We start from the raw sequence: 20,752 nt of genomic DNA, 5'->3' as shown, positions 1-20,752 counted from the left end.
AGTTCGTTTGACAAACTGGTGTACGGGATGAGGGTAGTGGTGCTTGAGTCCGAGGGTAGGCAAAGTGTCAGCGAGATGTGTCTCAATGCATCTTTCTGGTTACATTGGGTGAAATTTGCCGTATCTACTGTGCCGGCCACATTGCGGACGTGTCTAGTTAGGCTGTTTTTTGGAGGAGAAAAGGTATCTTGTGTAGTTTTATTTTGTGGGGAATTTGGATTATTACTTTGGTCAATGATTTGCCTCCCCCTTTCACCCACTATGATAATGATTATTCCAACAATAATGAAAAAACACAGTGTTAAGGCCAAGCAATAGAGGTGTTGGTTAGGTCCTGAGTTCTTCTTCATCTTTGTTTTTCTTGTAAAAGTTCTTTGGTGTATCAGTGTAGGTGAGTGTCTCTTGTGTGGTGTGTGTATGTGATGCGTGTGGTGTACCGCCTACTTTGGGGGAGCGGTCCCTTGTTGTGCCTCCTCGCCGGCTGTTATCTCCTGGGCTGCCGTTGGTTCCCCTGTTGTCTCCTCCTCCTCGGAAGTGGAGTCGATGTCCACACTTGGGGGTTGGGGGGCTGTTAGAGTTTATTGAAGGATAAACGTGTTTTCATAATATGTTGTCATTTTATGTTGTAAAGAGACCATAGTCAGAAAAGAGGAACAGAGAATAGTCTGTTCCCCTTTTCTGTGGACCATACACACACACACACACACACATGATTGCGAGTCACAAGACTCCCATTGACAAATAAAGCCGTTGGTTACATACACTTCCTCATGCATGATTTGTAACTGTATTTTTGTAATAAAGAGACTGCACTGAGAGAAGAGGAGCAGAGTTGGTTTTGGAGTTGACATGACCTGTCACTCGCTGATTCTCCTTGCAGCAAGTAAACTTGAAACTCGAGTACTGTTATCTTTGTTCACTGGGTTTTGGTATATTTGAACCGAGCTGGGGTTTACTCTTACAAAGTAATATAGAAATACCCAACATTAATTGGTCCTTCGGAGCCGGAATCCAACACATCGTGACGGGAAGGAGGAGGGAAAAGACACGCCGCAAGTCTGTCGACAGCCGGGATCATCAGCCGACCCCGAGAAAGACCCGGGACGCAGAATTCGTGGCCGGGCCGGTGCTTATATGTCCAACCTCCCTCATCCTCGGCACGATTGACGGAATCCAACCGGACCAGTGACCACAGATAACGGGTAAGATAAAAGTTGATATACATGGTTTCTCCACCATTTAAGGAGGTAGAGAAAGGCTTCTCCGCCATTTAAGGAGGATTGACGTGTCTTTGGGTACACTTATGAGAAAGGTTACTCCACCATTTAAGGAGGTAGAAATTGACGTGCCTTTGGGTACACTTATGAGTGATTGAGTGAAAGTAGTGTGTAAAAGTGTCACCAGGTGGAATCAGCGCACAGAGTGGAAACCTAACGGTGATAACAAAAACTCTGTGGTCTGTTGAAGTACACTAGTGGTGAATTAGGAATTAGGTTCTGACCGGCACGTTGTCCAGTAGGAACACAAAGCTAGAATAATGGGGTCCAATGGGAGTAAGCCTGCCGCTACAGGGGACATGAGATATATGGAAATATATAGTCATGGCAGCACCAGTTATTGTAGCAAATGGTATAAACTGTACGGCTTCCGAGGAAAGTTGGAGAAAACAGCAGTAAGAGAATTAAGCGACAAATTGAGAGCAGAAACAGCTGGAACAACACAAGGCAAGAAAAGAAAGAAGTTAGAAGCTCAACTGCGAGTCGCAGCTTTATGGGCTGAACAAGCCCATAAAAGGACAGGTGGAGCAGAAGAAGGTATGATAGCAGCGGCTGTTTCAGTGAAAGCAGACGAGGAGACAGGGCGTTCAGGGTCAGTTGACGCTGTACGCCGCGAGAAAGAGAGAGCGATAGTGGAAGAACACAAAGCACAGGAGCAAAGAATAAAAAGAAAGCAAGAGAAAGAGAGAAAAGACAGGGAAAGAGAGACACAAAAACGCATCAACAAAGAAATGGCAGATGCATTAAGCCCACTGCACACCAGAAAATATAAAGGGGAAACCAAGTTATATCCTGTTGAAGAATTAAGAGAAGCAGAACAATCCTTCGATGGAACAGCATATCAGGGTGATGCTTATCCATTAGTACAAGTGGCCAACCCGCACTATGGAGTTGGCGATGACCAAGAAAGAATGTTAAGAGTGTTCCGCCCATGGACAATGGATGAGTGTAAAAAGGCTTGTGAGGGACTGACTCCATACAAACAGGACCCGGCGCAGTTTGTCCTTGACCATACTGCATTAATAGCGTCATATGGTTTAAATGGACATGAAGTTTTAAGAACCCTTATGACAATTTTTGGCCACGAATGGGCCAGAGTAAAGGGAGATTTCACCGGGTCCTCGCCCAATGGAAACCCCCTGGAACCAGGTCAGCAGGACCTCATAAATGCACTCGCTCCCGTAAATATTTCAATCGAGAGGGTTTTTGCACTGAGACGAGACTTTACTAAAGTCTCAGGGTGTAAACAGGGAGAAAAAGAGTCAGTACAAGATTTCAGAATCAGAATGGAAGATTGTTTCCGTATCCATAGCGGAATTCCACCCAACAATGCTGTTGACTCCCCATATGTGCAGCAGCTGAAACAAAGCTTGATGAATGGGTTCCACCCAGGTATTGCTGACTTTATCCGCAAGCATAATGTTAACCATAGGACATGCGACTTACAAGAGTGCCTAAATTATGCAGAACATGCAGCAACCCAGATCAAAGAAAAAAGACATAAGAAAGCGTCAGCATCAGCTTTCTTCATAGGAGAAGATGGGGAAGAAACTCAGATTTTCTTTGTGGGACCAGAACAGGGGACAGGCGGGTTTAACAGAGGACGAGGGAATGGTAGAGGAGCAGGCAGAGGCAGAGGAGGAGGCAGAAACGCAGAAGGCAAATTCCTCTGCTACAGGTGCGGAAAGGAGGGGCACATGGCGAGGGACTGTGAGGAACAGATGTCACAGAAAAAAGAAGGGGGACAAAAGGGACAGTACAAAGACGAAAGACATGGCCCCCCCCCTTCACATAACCTACATAGTTATGACAACTGACTAGACGTAGAAAAGGAAGAAGAGGACGTCCACACACATCACATTGACCTTTCTGAAGTATTACTGAATCTGTCAGACAACAGTATTAAACCTACCAGAACAATCGAAATCAATGGGGAAAAATTAGAATTTTTATGTGACAGCGGTGCAGACTCATCAGTAGTGAACAAAGAGGTCCAAAGAATGTGGCCACCAACTGGCACTATGTTTGTAAAATCAGCAAATGGACACATAAATCAGAGGTCGATTTCAAAGCCACTTTTTATGGAAGATAGAAGGTCAGGCCTCCAGGCATCCCTCAAATTTGTGTTCATCTCAAACTGCCCTGTCAATTTGCTAGGGAGAGACGGCATGGAAATGTTAAAAATCAGTGTAGTACCAGTCAAAGGGGGAATGCGAGCAGTAGGGCCCGGAGAAAAGGTGGAAGACCAGGTCTTCCTTCAAAAATCCATAAACACCCCCAACTACTACTGGTCACTAGACATGCCACAACCTGACGTGACAAACACAGGTGAACACCTGTTAACACTATTCACCCCACAACATGGCCAAGAAGTAATGAAACCTGACGCATTGCACGTTACACTAAAGTACAAGAACACCCCTGGCCCAGACAAAGACTATGATGTGCTCGTGCATCGACTGACACCACAGAGGGTAGTGTTCCACTCGATGTATGCAAACCAACACGGGGATGTTGTAATTGACGCTAGGGTCCCATCAACCACTGCCTTGATAATGGAACCAGGTTCCACGCCACACATATCAGTAGCTAGGGGCCCAGGGACTTCATGGAGAGACTTAGGTTTATTAGTGGCTAGAGGTAACAGGATAACAAAATGGACAGATGACAAAAACGGTTGGCAAACTGGAGGCGGGTTAAAGCGCAAAACTCTAGGGTTTACTCTAGTGATGACACCACGCGCCCACCTAGACGACCCTGAACAACAATGATGTATGCTAAGTGAAGAGGCCTTAGAGGTCCTGAAAACGGTGCCGCCATGCGTATGGTCACAAGGAAAATGTGATGTAGGTCGCATGGTGAACGCAAAACCTGTACACGTTAGACCAAAAACTAACTACAGACCTAACATAAGACAATACCCCTTAAAAGAGGATGCAAAAGTTGGCATCAAACCTGTAATTGAAGAAATGCTAAAAGCAGGGATCCTGCGTGAGTGCCCTGATGCATCATGCAATACCCCCATCTTCCCAGTAAAAAAGGCTGATGGGCAGTCATGGAGAATGATTCAAGACTTAAGAGCAGTAAATGATGCTGTACAAAGCACAGCCCCAACAGTACCAGATCCACACACGTTAATGAACGGCCTTAAGCCAAATATGGCATGGTTCTCAGTGATAGACTTGAGCAATGCCTTTTTCTCCATTCCTGTAGAAAAAGACTCACAAGGATGGTTTGGGTTCACACATGAAGGAACAAAATACACATACACCAGATTACCTCAGGGGTATGTGGATAGCCCAACAATCTTTTCACGAGAAATAGCTAATTGTTTGGCTACATTACAGATACCTGACACATCGCAGATTTTGGTATATGTAGATGATATTCTTGTTGCGTCACCCACACAGGAAGAAAGCACAAAAGTCACACTACAAGTATTGACACATTTGGCCAAAACAGGAAACAAGGTTTCAAGACAGAAACTTCAGTTTGTGAAAGAGGAAGTGATCTTTTTAGGCCACAATTTAAACCGAGAAGGGAGACGCATACACTCAGAGAGGAAACAGACGGTGTTAAACGAACCAAAGCCAACAACAAAAAAACAAATGATGCAATTCCTTGGGCTGACTAACTATTGCAGAGCATGGATTCCAGACTACGCAGGAATGACTCAGCCCCTACTAGATTGCATATACTCAGACAATGACATGAAAATGTCCGGCAAGATAGAATGGACACAAGAGGCAGAAGCTGCATTTGAAAGTACTAAACAGTGTCTCGTAGGGTCATCAGTGTTAGCATTACCAGACTATGAAAAACCATTTGTACAAACAGTTGACTGCAAAAAAGGGTTTATGACATCAGTATTGGCACAAAAACACGGCACAAAACTAAGGCCTGTCGCTTACTACTCTAAAAGGTTAGACCCAGTAGCACAAGCATTACCAGTATGCGTACAAGCAGTATGTGCGGCAGCAATGGCGGTACATTGTACAGCAGAAATAGTTTTGTTCCACCCACTCACACTGATGGTTCCACACGCAGTCACCATGTTGTTACATGACACCAAAATGGCTTTCTTATCACCTGCACGTTATTTGGCACTGACAGCTACACTAATGTCACAACCACACATTGTGATAAAAAGATGTAATATCTTAAATCCAGCCACATTAATACCTACAGCAGAAGATGGAGAACCACACTGTTGTAAAGAAGAGACTGACAGAACATGCAAACCAAGACCAGATTTGAAAGACATACAACTACTCAGTGGCGAAACATGGTTTGTGGATGGGTCCTGTTCTAAATCTATAACAGGCCAAAATCAAACAGGGTTTGCAGTTGTATCACACTCACAGGTCATAAAAGCAGGCCGACTCCCCCACACATATTCTGCACAAGCAGCGGAATTAGTAGCTCTTACAGAAGCATGCAAAGCGGGGGTTGGAAAAGATGTGACTATGTGGACAGACAGCCAGTATGCGCACTCAACAGTACATATATTTGCAGCCCAATGGGCCCGCAGGGGCATGAAAACGTCAACAGGAAAACCAGTCACCCATGCACAGCTGCTGACTGATCTTTTAAAAGCGGTGTTGTTGCCGAAAAGCATTGCGATATGCAAATGCGCTGCGCACACCAGTGGGAAGGATGCAGTAACACTTGGCAATGCACACGCGGATAAGGTAGCGAAGCTAGCAGCTATGGGCGAATATGGGTTCCATATCCTCTTGCAGAAGGGGGAAAGTGTTTCACAACCAATACCTCTTGTGATATTAAGGGATATGCAGAACAGCGCACCCGACAGAGAAAAGAAGAAATGGTTGACAGATGGTGCAACCACAGACCCTGAGGGAACATTCAGAATAAACAACAAGATAGTACTCCCTGTTAGTCTCTACAAAACAGCAGCTCATTTGAGTCATGGGCCGTGCCATGTCTCAACAGGAGGGATGGTGACAATAATAAATGAACACTTCCATACATACAACTACATTACATTTTCTAAAAACTTTTGTAGAGCCTGTGTAGTATGTTGCAGACACAATGCTCAAGGCAATGAGCGACCACAGAGAGGAAAGTTCCCTCCACCAACATACCCATTTCAACACATGCATATGGACTTCATCGAACTAACACCATGCCAAGGGTACAAATACTGTTTGGTAATGATATGTCCGTTTTCAAAGTGGGTTGAAATATTCCCAGCAAAACATGCAGACGCTATTACCGTAGCAAAAGCCATATGCAAGACAATAATACCAAACAGAGGTATTCCAGAGAAACTGTACAGTGATAATGGGTCTCATTTTGTAAATCAGGTTATTACCAAACTGTCCGAACATATGGGGATAACATTAAAAAACCATTGTGCATATCATCCACAGAGTGCAGGCTTAGTGGAAAGAACAAACGGAACAGTAAAGTTAAGACTAAGGAAAACAATGGAGGAAACAGGAAGACCATGGGTGGAATGTGTGTCTCTGGTAGAAACATGCATGAGAATCACGCCCACGGCAAAAGGGTTGTCTCCCTTTGAGATCATAACAGGAAGGCAATTCAGATTACCAATCACAGACGAGGTGAGGGAGGAGGATGATGCTGAGGCAGAGACTACATTAGCTGAATGGATGAGCAGACTCTTCAGAAGCAATGAGATAGCTCGAACAAATAACCTGCCAGACATTTCTACCCCCTTGCAGGACACTCGAGTGCAGACTGGTGACCAGGTCCTCGTGAAGGTGATTAAGAGGAAGCATTGGCACTGTCCACGGTGGGACGGTCCCTACACGGTACTGCTGACAACACCGACTGCACTAAAAATCGCCGAAAGAACTACGTGGATACATCAGAGCCACTGCAAAAAGATAATACCTCTCCAACTTAACGACGGATAAGTGGTGGAAGTCCGGCTACAAAGGGCGGTGTTTCATTAGGAAATACTGGTCTCAACCCCGGTGAAGAAAACAACAGAACCACTATCACAAATAGACTATGTTGGGAAAGGTGTTGTTTGTAGTGACCCTGCTGGGTCTGACGCTAATGACTATAAGACAATTGAGTGAGGAATCCTCAACAAAAGAAAAGGTCCATCGAGAGAAAAAATGGTCATTACTCAACGATGACCCATGGAACCACAACGACAAAACTGCACGCTCACCTAGGATGACAAATGCCTGGTATGCCTATGTCCATCAACTTGTTACAAAGACAGGGCGTTCAAATTGTTATGTTTGTTCCCACATGCCATGGTCAACTGGACAAGTAACTCTGTATGGTAAAAGGATGAGTAAATCACAAGCTAAATGTTTTGCTACCATGGGAGGTGTAGGATACCAGCACTCAGGGATAAAAGTCAACGATGTGAATCCATATGCCCCAGGTTTAAGCAATGGCACTTGTAATAAGATATTTTGGGTGAACTTTAACATGACAGTGCCGCGTAAAATGACAGGACAAAAGGTAGTCATGCCAAATAATGAAGCTATACACCCTATGTGTTACAGTCAGACAGAAGGTTCTGTACCAATGGGAAACACCACTGGTTGTAACCAGACACTTGTTAATGGCGAAGGGGCTCCAGTCTATTTGAGCAAACAATCTAATGGTACATGGTGGGTACAAGGAGGATGGTGGCTGTGTGGCAACAACGCTTATCCAGTTCTGCCAATAAATTGGACAGGCACGTGTGCACCAATATTTGTTAGCGACCACACCTTCGTGATAGACATAGAACCACACCTTAACCACACCCGCAGGAGGAGAAATGCCATGCCTGCCTTCAAAAAACATGATTCAGTATGGGGAAAAGATGTCCCTGATGAATTCAAACACTGGTCCACCAGTGGAAAGGTAATATTAGCATTGACTCCTGCCTTAGGCGTAGCGAAGAACATGTTGAGACTCGAAACCCTTGATTACCGGTTCGGCATGTTTGTAAATAATTCCATCGTTGTAAACGAACAACAGAACCTCGAACTAGACTCACTCAGAACCATGGTGCTACAGCACCGCATGGCCCTTGATCTACTCACTGCCTCAGTAGGAGGTACGTGTATCCTTTTGAACACAATCTGTTGTACATATATCACCGACAATGTCCACTCCCAAAACATGACAGATGCAATGGCTACTCTCAAAGCCCTACAGACAGCTATGGGCCAAGACAGACATGCCTCTCTTGAGACCGGATGGTTCAATTGGCTACTCTCAGGGAGCTGGGTTCAAAAGCTCGTGATGGGATTTGTTGCAATCATATGTGTTGTCATCCTTGTGTGCTGTGCTATGGCTTGTATTATACCATGTGTTAAAGCTATGGTTGGTAAAATAGTTACCAACACTCTTGTCCAATATACGATGTTGCAACAGACAGATAACGATGACTATACTGACACAGACCCCTCTCAGAAGGACGAATATACTCACCTAACCTCCAATGTGTAAGACTTAAAGCTAGGTTACTGTCTGTCATATGACGAATGGTTCGAAAATGTCAAAAACAAGTGAATTAATTCTGAAAGTAATAAAGACACTGTAACCAGCTAGTAATTATGAAAAACAGGAGGGAATGTTAGAGTTTATTGAAGGATAAACGTGTTTTCATAATATGTTGTCATTTTATGTTGTAAAGAGACCATAGTCAGAAAAGAGGAACAGAGAATAGTCTGTTCCCCTTTTCTGTGGACCATACACACACACACACACATGATTGCGAGTCACAAGACTCCCATTGACAAATAAAGCCGTTGGTTACATACACTTCCTCATGCATGATTTGTAACTGTATTTTTGTAATAAAGAGACTGCACTGAGAGAAGAGGAGCAGAGTTGGTTTTGGAGTTGACATGACCTGTCACTCGCTGATTCTCCTTGCAGCAAGTAAACTTGAAACTCGAGTACTGTTATCTTTGTTCACTGGGTTTTGGTATATTTGAACCGAGCTGGGGTTTACTCTTACAAAGTAATATAGAAATACCCAACAGGGGCTTCGGTTGTTTGCCTGATGTTCAGTTGGCCTAGGTCCTGGATGGTGTCAGCGAGGGTCCTGGTAGGTGCTGGTGCTTCCACACACCTGCTCCAGTGGTACCACGTGTCTCCTTTTCCGTCTACTCTGACTGCATGATCTGTTCGCTGGGTTACCTTGAGTGGTTCAGAGAACCTTGGAGCACACCACTTGGGTTTGATCGTCTTCAGGCGGACGTATTCAGCGTCCCTGCTGCCCTCAGCTTCCTCTGTGTGTCCTTTGGCTCTGGCTGCTGTGGATTCGTCCGCGAACTCTGCAACGAGGCATTTTAGTTGTTTATAGTAGGCCTGGTGCCCCACTTTGTCATACAGTTCCTTTGAAACCGTGGCTCCCGCCCCTGGGACTGGAAACTGGTGCCCATGAGTCATTTCATATGGAGTGAACCCAGTGGTCCTGCAAATGGAACTCCTGATAGCCAATAAGGCGAGAGGTAGTGCCTCCAACCATGTCATTCCTGTTTCTTCCATCGCCTTTGCTAGTTTCTGTTTTAGATTTAAGTTCATTCTCTCAACCTTTCCCTGTGATTGTGGATGATACACTGCTCCAAATCTGTGGGTTAGCCCAAGAGAGGCTTCCACCACCGCTAAATCGTGATTTTTGAAGTGGCTTCCATTGTCACTGCGAATCTTTTTGGGGAACCCGTGTCTTGGAATGTAGGTTTGTACCAGGAAGTTGATTACAGACTGGCTGTCTTCTTTTGCACAGGGGATGGCTTCTGGCCACCCTGTGTAGGCATCCACAACCATGAGTATGTACCTCTTTCCCCTGTGTCTGTCTATCATGTCTGTATAGTCTATGACTATCTCCTCCCCTGCCATTGTTACTGCAGGAAACTTTCCCTCATGTGGTTTGATGGTGGCCCTCACATTGTAGCGTCCACAAATACTGCATTCTTCAAGATGATTAGCTATTATATCTGGTAGGTAAGGGTGCCACCAATGGGTCAGGGCCCTAACCATTTGGTTCTTTCCTACGTGTGCCATTGAGTGTGCTTCCTTCATCATAGCTCTTACCCACCCTGGTGGGATCACTGGCCTCCCGTCTGGGGAGTACCAAATGTCATTTGCTCCCTTTCTTGCCCCTTTGTTTCTCCAGGCCGTTAGTTCTTGCGGGGAAGCTTTAGATTGTTCTTTAGCCAACTCCTCATCTGTTCTGGCTTCTAGTATTCCTTCTTGGGGAGCCCGTACAACCATTTGTGAGAATGTGGCTTCGTATCCGGCTGCCTGCTTGGCGGCCAGATCGGCGGCAGTGTTTCCATCGGTTAGGTACCCTGTGGTTTTGGAGTGTCCTTTGCATTTGATTACAGCTACTCTGTTGGGTTTCATGATAGCCTCCTCTAACGCCTTGATTTCGTGATAGTGTTTCACTGGTGTTCCTGTACTAGTTACGAATCCTGCCCTGAGCCATCTTTTTAGGTCGTGGTGCACTACCCCGTGTACGTATGCTGAGTCTGTGTACACATTGATGTCTTGATCTATTCCTTGGTTCAAAGCGGCGATTACGCCCTTTAGTTCAGCTAGTTGAGCTGACACTTTTCCTTTGATGGGGGAGCAGTCAATGTTTTCAAAAAGTCCTGTCTCATTACTTCGTCCTACCACAGCGTAGGCCCCTTTTAGGCCGTCCTGTGGGTGTCTGTAACAACATCCGTCAGTGAACATGTCTCTTGCCCCTGTTACTGGCGTTTCCTGCATGTCTGGGCGTATTTTTACATCCTGTACTACTTTTTCCTCACACCTGTGTGGGACTCCTTCTCCTGGTAAGTAGTCTGCCATGTTGGTGCCTTCATGTGTGTAGGTTATGTGTGGCTGTGTCAGATACTTTTCTAACCTGGTCTGTCTTGCTGATGTCATGGTGAAGGCCGCTGAGTTGACTAGGGCTACAATGCTATGGCTTGTGAGCACTGTGAGTGGGTGTCTCATCACTATGTGTTGGATTTTCCTTAGTACTCTAGCCACTCCAGCTGCATGTCTGATGCATGGGGGTTCTTTTGCCTCTGCTGCATCTAGTGCTACGCTAGCATACAGCAAAAAATGTCTGCCTGGACTCTGATCCCCCTTTTTCTGGAAAAGTACGCCGTTTACGGTGTTTTCTTTTTCAGAAACATCCAAGAAGAAGGGGTGTTGATAGTCTGCTGAGGCCAGTGCGCATACTGTAGACATATCTTGCTTGAGAGTTATGAAAGCGTGTTCTGAGTCTGAGTCCCATTCTAGTTTGGCAGTCATGTTCCTATGCCCTTTCTCGTTTATCAGTGCTCTGAGTGGTGCTGTGCGTAGTTTGTAGTCCGCTAAATACATACTGGAGTACCCACACAGGCCCAAAAAAGAGAGCATGTCTTTGACCAGTATTGGTTTTGGGTGGGCCAGTATTGAGTCCTGGTGGGTGGTGGACATTGCGGTGCCGTCTTCAGACAGCACTCTCCCTAAAAAGGTAACCTCCTTTCTGTTACATTGGATCTTTGCTTTGGATGCTTTGAACCCTCTCTCGGCCAGTCGTGTTAGAACGGCTTGTGTGGCTTTTAGGCAGGAGTCTGCGTCAGGGCTGGCTAAGAGTAGGTCGTCTACATACTGTACCAGGATGGTGTCTTTGGGTAGGTCTAAGTCTTGTAGCTGTTCCCTTAACACTTTGTTAAATATTCCTGGGGACAGGTTGAATCCTTGTGGTAGTCTTGTGTACTGAAACCTGTGCCCTTTGTGAACGAATTAGAAGATGTGTCTTAGGTCTGTTGCCAGGGGAATGCAGAAAAATGTATTAGCTAAATCTATGACTGTGAAATGTCGGTGTCCTGGACCAATCTGGGCTATTGCCACATGTGGGTTTGGTACCGGAATGGGAGGTGTCGTGATTCTAGAGTTTATGCGTCTTAGGTCATGGGCCATTCGGTATGTCTTACCCCCTGCCTTCTTTACTGGGAGTATGGGAGTGTTCCACTGTAAGTCTGTTGAGTCTTCCAATACCCCTGATCTTATTAGTCCGTCTATGGTTTCATCAATACCCTCTTTCGCCGCTTGGGCCATAGGGTATTGGGGGGCGTAAACTGGTGGGTCAGCTGTGTATTGGAATCACACTGGTTCGGCCAGGATGCAATGTCCTACGTCGTATGGATCTTTTGACCAAAGATGTCCTGGTAGTTTATCAAACATGCTCTGTGTGTCGGGATGGTCCTGTTTATCCATGTGGTGGTCTCTGACCACCGGGACTTCCTCATAGTTAATGCCTTCCTCTGATGAGTGTGAGATAGCATGTGCTTTGAGTGAGGGTGAGTATTCGACCTGTGGGATGTCTGTAGGTATCCAGTCTGTGGCTGTTTGGGCCTTTTTTACAAAGGGGCCCAATGATCTTGCTTCTGAGGCGGGGCCTAACAATAGGGTTATGTGGGGAACCGACTCTGGTCCCATTCTGTACCAGTAGTCTTGATCAAGGTCGAGGAATACTTCCGCTGCCACCCCTACTTCTGATATGAAAATTCTCCCTGTGCATACCCCATCAGTTTGGTCATACTTTTTGTCATCCTATTCTTCAGCAAACGTTTCGTCAAATGGTGAGCGAGAGTAGAAGAAGGTGACATGGGGAGGGTCTTTTGGGGGGCTGTAGGGATGTATGGCCTGTATCCAAGGTTTCCAAAGGGAGAACTTCCCATATAACGAATCTCTGGCCTTAGCCTCTTCCAGAGGGCGGGTCAGCAGACCCCAATATATGGTTGTTTCTTGGAAGGCCGCTGGACTACAGGATTGTGCTAACAACATCTGGGAATGCGATGATATGGTTGCAGAACAGTTATAGAATGCACCATTGGGGAATGTGACTTTCAATCCGTCTGGGGAGCACAAGATGGAGGCATTTGCTTTTATGAGGATGTCTCTTCCTAACAGGTTAGCTGGGCACTGGGGTGAGAGGAGGTATGGGTGTTGGAATGTCTGCCCAGCGATGCTAGATGGGAGTTTATGGGTAAGCGGAAGTTGTTCTATTTGTCCTGAAAACCCTACTACTGCCACTGTGTTGTGTGACGCCTGTGACTGGTACTTAGGGTCTTTTAGGGTAGAATACCTGGCCCCTGAATCCATCAAGAAAGGCAGTTGTTTGTCTAACACTGTGACAGGTATGAGTGGCTCCGCTAGGCCTCTCATAGTGGGGGTTCCTAGGACTCCCTATGTCATGTACTGGTCCTGGTCGTACTCATAATCTTAGAATACGGGACACTGTTGTGGAGGGGGTTGGGTTTGGGGAAATGCCGGTGGGGGTGCTTGTGGAGGTCCTGCTGGATAATAAACGCCTTGGGCCACCTGCTCCGGTTGGTAGCCCCCTCTTGACTGTTGTCCCCCTCGGCCAGGTCCTCCCCTTCCTCTGAATCCCCCTGCTTGTTGAGGTCTGGGATGTGCATAGGCCTTTACCGTACCTGCGTTCTTATCTGCTGTTAGGGCTCGGCAAGCTGCTATGTAATGCCCTGGTTTTCCACAATAGTGACAGCCGCCCTGAACTGCCGGTCCACCAGGATAGTATGGTGCCGGGGTATAGTGGCCATTAGGAATGGTGTAAGCCACCTGGGGGGCTCCCATCTGCTGGGGATGTCCATACTGTTGGACTGGGGCCATCACATATGGTTGTACTGGTGCCATTATCTGAGGGGCTGGAGTGGGGGTGGGAATAGGAACCGGAAGTTGGGCCATCTGTTTCTTTCCTTTAGTTTCTTTTCCTTCCTGCTCCTGTTTGGTGGATACCGCTAGCTGAGATAGCAGTAGTTTGAGCTCTATCTCCTCTTTCTTGGATGCTAAACTCTGCACTTTGTCTGTGGTTTTCTTGTGATGGAACAAAACATGTATTTTCCAGGTAGGCATTGTGTGGTATGGGGTCTCTGGGTTGTCTTCCATAGCGTCTTTTACAGACTTTGGTAAAGCAGCCCACACTGCTGATTTGAACAGGTTGGCGTGCGTCTGATCACTGGCATGGTGCGCCCCTGTTATGTCTCTGTACTCTCCTTCTACTCTATTCAGGAAGGCAGAGCAGTCCTCCCCATGTTTCAATGCGAAAGTGATTGTTTCTGGCTCTGTGGGCCACTTGGTTCGGACTGCATTACCTAACTGGGTAATTAGAGCGGTCGTTAGCTGTACCTCGTTCACCCTTGTTTCAGTCTGAGCCCTTCTCTCTACTTCCGCTAAATCGAAGGCATTTGTCTGGTCTCCTAGTATGCGGCGGAAATCCCCAAGGCATAATGCTTGGCCCGCCCCTAGGGATGTGAATGACCTTATCCATGGTGCCCCTCCCTGGGACAGGGGTGGCATCTGGGCGGACATGGTCCCTAAATCTGATAGGGAGAAAGGTTGATACACCCTGGCCCCCTGAGAAGTAGTTATTAAGGGCATCTGTCTCGCCGGGGGCTCGGGAGAGGATGGGTGAATTGGTGGGGGGCTGGCTTCAGTCATTAGCATTTGGGTAGCGTTATGTCGCCTTTTCTGCGTTCGTGCTCTAGTCACCGCTCCTGGAACGTAACCTGATTCTATTATTCCTGTCATAGCTATGGTCATGGGCCTACTTGCGCGGTTTTTCTGCCCTAGAGTCTCATTTCTGGTCCTAGGGGTTCTAGGTAAGTGCATCGGAAGGACCTGTTCTTCTGGCTCGTCCTCCTCCTCTGCTTCGTCTGCCCCTGCTAGCAGGTCGTCCCACTGTTTGTCATCTTGCTCTTCCTCCTCTCTTCCCCTTCTCCTTTCTGCGGCCTCTGTTCGGCGTATTATGTCAGCCTCTTTTTGTTTAGTGTCTCTTTCATCTTCCTCATCTCTCCTCCTGCTCTCTGCTTCCAGGTTCTTTGCGGAGGCTTCGTATTTTTCTATCTGTTGTCCCATTTTTAAACCCAATCTTATGCTTTCTTTTTCTTCGCTGGTTACTGAGTTTCGCCTTGTGGTCCTTCCCCCTGAGCCTGTTCCCCTTGCTTTGTCCCATGATCCCAGAAAATCGCCCAACAAGTCTTTTGTTACCCCCTTATGCTGTTCTTCCCGTCCCCCAGTTGCTCCTTCTCCCCAGTTGCTTTGATTGGGTGTTTTTGGTGTGCTGGTGGCCCTGTCTCTGTTTCTTTGTGCTAACTCGGCCTCTAAATTCGCCTCGGCTAACGCCCTACCTTCATTTCTTCGGGGAGTATCTGTGTCTTCATGCTCGCTTGTTTTAGCTCCCCCTCCCCTTTCTTTGCTGTGTTCCTGTCTAGGGTATGGGGTATCTTGGTATCTCCTATCTGGGGACGGTCCTTGTACCCCTGCTCTGGTCAAAGGTGGGGATGTTTGGTTTAATAAGACTTTTCCCTCTATCTGGTAATACCCGTCGGTGGGTCCAGCCCTCATAGGGTGCAGCACTGCCTGGCTGAAGGGGTTGGCTGGGCTATACGGGGGTGGCACCTCATGCTGTTCTCTAGGGAGCTCGGGGTACAGGAGAGCTGGGGCGGTGGCGGCCGTGTGTTTCTCTTGGTTGATTATGGGTTCTGCTGGTTTTGGGGGTTCTGCTACTGCGGGTTTTTTTACTGCCGGTGCTGCTACTGGCGCGGCTACTAGGGGGGCTTGTGTGGCCGGGGTGGTTTTATTTGTTTCTTCCAGGCGGCCAGCGGCTGAGACCATGGCATATGAGGTCCTAATTAGTTGTTCTAGTTTTTCTTGTTGGTTTTGGTGTGCTTTCTTTTTGAGTGACCATCGCCCTGGGTCTATGCTCTTGTGACGACAGAGCTCTTCTTCTAGCCCTTTGGTGGCTTTTTTTGAACATTCCTTTCGTATCTTTCCCTCCTAACAACTCTCCTTTGTTATCCTTAGTTCTTTGTCTGTGTGCTGTCAGTATGCCATTATCTGTCAATTTTCGGTACAATTTTGCTACCCCTTTTTCCCATTTTTTGTGATCCTTTTTCTCAACTTCCTTTTGTCCTTCTTCCACCCATTCTTTCCAAACCTCGCAACGTACATCTGGGATTTTGAAGCCTAGTGCTTCTTCTCTCGCAAATTCGCCTTCCATTTTCTACTTTTCCTTATCTTTCTTTATTAGATTCTCTGGTTGCTAGCGTCTTTTGCTAGTCTTCTACCTTTTCTTAGATACTAGGGCCTCGCCTAGTTTTACACTGTGCTATGGCTACTGGTACGGCGACCAGTTTTACACCTTCCTTAGATACTAGGGCCTTGCCTAGTTTTACACTGTACTATGGCTACTGGTACGGCGACCAGGTTTACACCTTCCTTAGATACTAGGGCCTTGCCTAGTTTTACACTGTGCTATGGCTACTGGTACGGCGACCAGTTTTACACCTTCCCTTAGATACTAGGGCCTCGCCTAGTTTTACACTGTGCTATGGCTACTGGTACGGCGACCAGTTTTACACCTTCCCTTTGGACCGCGGCGGATCCTCATAAATTACGGGTTTCACCCGCTTCTCACCACAGATTTGTTTATGCCCTTGTTGATCTATTTAGTGCACACAATTTTATTTACGTTTTATCTTTACTTTTTAGCTGAGACAATTATTTCTGCCATTTTCACACAATCCTAAAATTTAGTGGTATTTCAAACACATCTATTTGTTGTAACAGGCAGATGCTTACCTTGATTCTGAGTTACCCGGGTTTTTGATTGTGTGAGATGGTTTCTTGTAAAAGCCGTAAACTCAATGTTTTTTGGTGTCCTCTCAGAAGGTCATCGGTGTCCAGACTACCTGCTCTAGACCATCACGTCGGGGTCACCAAGCTGTTGGAGTCTACCGGACCAGGTACGTCCTCCGCGCAGATCGTTTGGATATGGCTAGAGCGGGGTCGCTGTCCGGATCTGCCGATGACCGTTCTTAGTTCTGAGGGAAAAGGAATTGTGTCCTAGACACTATTCTCTGTTAGCTGTACAAAACTAGACTTTGCACTCCAATGGATTGTTTCTTCAAATAAGCACTTTATTACACAGTTCAACAAAGATACATCAATCTGATACTATACCACAAAGCGCCTTGGACTCCTTCTTGAGTTCTCACCGTGACAAGCTCGTCAGTGTAAGATCCCAGTTGAAGAGAGCCTCGAGTACTGAATACATCCTGCTTATATACTGTTCCTAGCGGAGCCCCCACCTTCGCTGCTTTCTTGTGGTGTAATCTGCCGTTGCTACCCTAGCAACTCTTAGGTTAGCCTTCGGCGCGCTTTTGTTACTTCCTTATTTGCTTTCACTCACTTAATTACATTACATTACATTGCATTTAGCTGACGCTTTTGTCCAAAGCGACTTACAATAAGTACATTCGACCAGGAAGACACAACCTTGAAGAAAACAGAATCATATAAGTATATCAGGTTTCATAGAGCCAAACATTTCAAGTGCTACTCAACTGGCTTTAGGTAATCCAGTCCTTTATTAGTATAAAAGTGCTTCGCTAATCGTTCTAACGCTCGAAGTGGAGTCGAAAGAGATGAGTTTTCAGTTTGCGCCGGAAGATGTGCAAGCTATCTGCCGTCCTGATGTCAATGGGGAGCTCATTCCACCATCTTGGAGCCAGGACAGCAAACCCACGTGTTTTCGCCGATGGGAACTTGGGTCCCCCTCGCAGCGAGGGCGCAACGAGTCATTTGGCTCCTTTTTGATAAAGCTTATAGTTAGGGCTGATTAGATCCAGCCCCTAGTTTTGCTGATATAGGCTTAGTTTGTCGGGGGACATCTTACTTCTTCCTTCTCTCTGTCTATACCTGTGTACTCTCATGTTCCGATTAACCCAGCTTCCCCAAATGTCTTTCTTTTTGGTGTCTATATACGCCGGGATCCGGAGTCATGGATGATCCTGCGCTCCTCTGTCCTGGATTGCGAGCCCTGGATCTTGAGTCGTGGCTGTGGTCCTGGATCATAGGCCCTGGATGGATATCCTCGTGGATTCATCTTCCTATTATACACACATGCATTTCCAAACATTTGGACTACCTATGTTGCAAATGTATTATCTTTTCAATTTACACACGGCATCTATTGCACGTCTGTCCGTCCTGGGAGAGGGATCCCTCCTCTGTTGCTCTCCCTGAGGTTTCTCCCATTTTTCCCTTTAAACTGTGGGTTTTCTCCAGAAGTTTTTCCTTGTACGATGTGAGGGTCTAAGGACAGAGGGTGTCGTATTGTCATACTGATATTTTGTACAAACTGTAAAGTCCACTGAGACAAATGTAACATTTGTGATATTGGGCTATATAAATAAACATTGATTGATTGATTGATTGATGCAGAGCGTAGTGCACGCGCTGGGGTGTACGGTTTAACCATGTCCTGGATGTAGGAAGGGCCAGATCCATTCGCAGCACGGTAAGCAAGTACCAGTGTCTTGAAGTGGATTCTAGCAGTTACCGGAAGCCAGTGAAGGGAGCGGAGGAGCGGAGTGGTGTGGGAGAATTTAGGAAGGTTGAAAACCAGACGAGCCGCTGCATTCTGGATGAGCTGCAGAGGTCGGATGGCACATGCAGGTAGACCAGCCAGGAGGGAGTTGCAGTAGTCTAGGCGTGAGATGACGAGAGCCTGGACCAGAACCTGAGTCGCTTTCTGAGTCAGCTGGGGACGTATCTTCCTGATGTTGTAAAGCGTGTATCTGCAGCAACGGGTTGTAGCAGCGATGTTTGCAGTGAAGGACAGGTTGTTATCTAGGGTCACACCCAGATTCCTTGCAGTCTGAGTCGGGGAAACAACTGAGGTGCCGATGTTGATTGTCAGGTCAAGAGTTGGACAATCTTTTCCCGGGAGGAAGAGCAGCTCAGTCTTGTCAAGGTTGAGCTTGAGGTGGTGAGCAGACATCCACTGAGAGATGTCAGCTAGACAAGCAGAGATGCGTGCGACGACCTGGGTCTCTGAGCGGGGAAAGGACAGAATTAATTGGGTGTCGTCAGCGTAGCAGTGGTAAGAAAAACCATGCGGGCTAATGACTGATCCGAGCGAGTTTGTGTACAAGGAGAAGAGGAGGGGACCAAGAACAGAGCCCTGAGGGACCCCCGTAGTTAATTGACAAGGGTCGGATTCAGACCCTCTCCAAGTCACCCTGTAGGTACGGTCTTTCAGGTATGAGGTGAGGAGGGAAAGTGCAGAGCCTGAAACTCCAAGTTTTTGGAGAGTGCGAAGGAGGATCTGATGATTCACCGTGTCGAATGCAGCAGACAGGTCCAACAGGATGATGACAGAGGAGAGGGATGCAGTTTTGGCAGTGTGCAGTTCCTCCGTGACAGCAATGAGAGCAGTTTCTGTGGAGTGACCTGCCTTGAAACCAGACTGGTGCGGATCCAGAAGGTTGTTCTGATTGAGATAACAGGAGAGTTGTTTAAAGACAGCGCGTTCAAGTGATTTAGACAGGAACGGGAGGAGAGAGACAGGCCTGTAGTTTATAACATCAGACGGGTTGAGAGTGGGTTTCTTTAGGAGAGGGTTTACTCTTGCCTCCTTGAGACTGTTTGGAAAGTGACCAGAAGTTAGAGAAGTGTTGATGAAATGGGTGAGAAACGGTAGAATATCAGGAGCGATAGTCTGAAGGAGGTTTGAAGGGATAGGGTCCAGAGGACAGGTGGTAGGGCGGGCAGATGTAATGAGGGTAAGAACCTCACTTGGAGAGAGAGGGGAAAAGGAGGTTAGTGTGTTGGTGGAAGGAAGGTCTGGTGACCCAGCGGTGAGTAAAGGTGAGTCAGAAAAAGAATAGCGAATATCATTAACCTTTTTTTCAAAGTGGGTAACAAAGTCGCTTGACAGAAGTGAGGAGGGGGGAGGAGCTTTTGGAGGGTCCAAGAGGGTGGAGAAGATGGAAAATAGTTTTTTAGGATTGGAATAGGAAGATTGCATCTTATCTTGAAAGAAAGTGCTTTTTGCCTGAGAGATCGAAGCAGAGAAAGAGGAGAGGAGAGCTTGATAGGTTAGGAGGTCGTCACGGTGTTTGGATTTCCACCATTTCCGCTCTGCTGCCCTAAGGACGGTTCTATTAGCACGCAGTGCATCATTTAGCCAGGGAGCCGGAGGGGACTGACGAGCCTGCCGAGATGTCAGAGGACTTAAGGACTTCCTTATCTGGTTTCACTCACAAGACTGCCCTTGTGAACTGTTGCGCCTGCTTGGTGGGTGATTTAGTGTGAGAATAATGAGTTCTGCAACCTTGTGGCTTATCAGTTTGGACATAACAGGATGCCTCTGTTCTTAATCTGGTTGACCCCGCGTTTTTGTTGCACACAGTATTCACATAGTATATTTCCACTGAGGCTTCTCAGCAGTTGGACTTTAACACAGTACTGTACTTTTCCACTCAGACAGCTCAATGTCTTAGCTTTTCCATGATAGGCCCACTATATCTTATATTCACTGCTACATTTGCCTTATCTTTATCCTTCAGTGTTGATGTAACTTCCTTTATTATTATATTATATATTATATTATTATATATTATATTATATTATTTATTATTATGCGTTGATGAAAAACACAGCTTTTCTCTCCTCATAAACAA

General features: G+C 46.5%; 3 protein-coding genes across 3 annotated transcripts; 2 read left to right on the top strand and 1 right to left on the bottom strand.

Moving 5' to 3' along the window:
• The first annotated feature begins 579 nt into the window (after positions 1-579).
• On the top strand, positions 580-9,173 carry LOC117538607. The gene is made up of 2 exons (XM_034204464.1): positions 580-1,202; positions 6,986-9,173. The coding sequence occupies exon 2, from the start codon at positions 7,278-7,280 to the stop codon at positions 8,724-8,726; it is 1,449 nt and encodes a 482-aa protein (XP_034060355.1). The 5' UTR covers positions 580-1,202; positions 6,986-7,277; the 3' UTR covers positions 8,727-9,173.
• Positions 2,936-6,900, top strand: LOC117538606. Its single transcript, XM_034204463.1, has 2 exons — positions 2,936-6,363; positions 6,770-6,900. Exons 1-2 carry the CDS (start codon positions 4,052-4,054, stop codon positions 6,771-6,773), a joined length of 2,316 nt encoding a protein of 771 aa, XP_034060354.1. The 5' UTR covers positions 2,936-4,051; the 3' UTR covers positions 6,774-6,900.
• A 4,314-nt stretch (positions 9,174-13,487) lies between the features above and the next one.
• Positions 13,488-17,471, bottom strand: LOC117538605. The gene is made up of 2 exons (XM_034204462.1): positions 16,646-17,471; positions 13,488-16,571 (listed from the first exon to the last, which is right to left on the bottom strand). Exon 2 carries the CDS (start codon positions 15,897-15,899, stop codon positions 13,488-13,490), a length of 2,412 nt encoding a protein of 803 aa, XP_034060353.1. The 5' UTR covers positions 15,900-16,571; positions 16,646-17,471.
• Positions 17,472-20,752: the final 3,281 nt, after the last annotated feature.

The sequence above is a fragment of the Gymnodraco acuticeps genome, unplaced genomic scaffold (assembly GCF_902827175.1).
Source record: "Gymnodraco acuticeps unplaced genomic scaffold, fGymAcu1.1, whole genome shotgun sequence".
Taxonomy (NCBI): domain Eukaryota; kingdom Metazoa; phylum Chordata; class Actinopteri; order Perciformes; family Bathydraconidae; genus Gymnodraco; species Gymnodraco acuticeps.
This window is presented reverse-complemented; position numbering and strand designations above follow the sequence as displayed.

Coding starts and splice junctions, on each gene's coding strand:
- LOC117538606 (XM_034204463.1), top strand. CDS start 4,052: ATGCTAAGTGAAGAGGCCTTAGAGGTCCTGAAAACGGTGCCGCCATGC.
- LOC117538607 (XM_034204464.1), top strand. CDS start 7,278: ATGTTGGGAAAGGTGTTGTTTGTAGTGACCCTGCTGGGTCTGACGCTA.
- LOC117538605 (XM_034204462.1), bottom strand. CDS start 15,899: ATGGTCTCAGCCGCTGGCCGCCTGGAAGAAACAAATAAAACCACCCCG.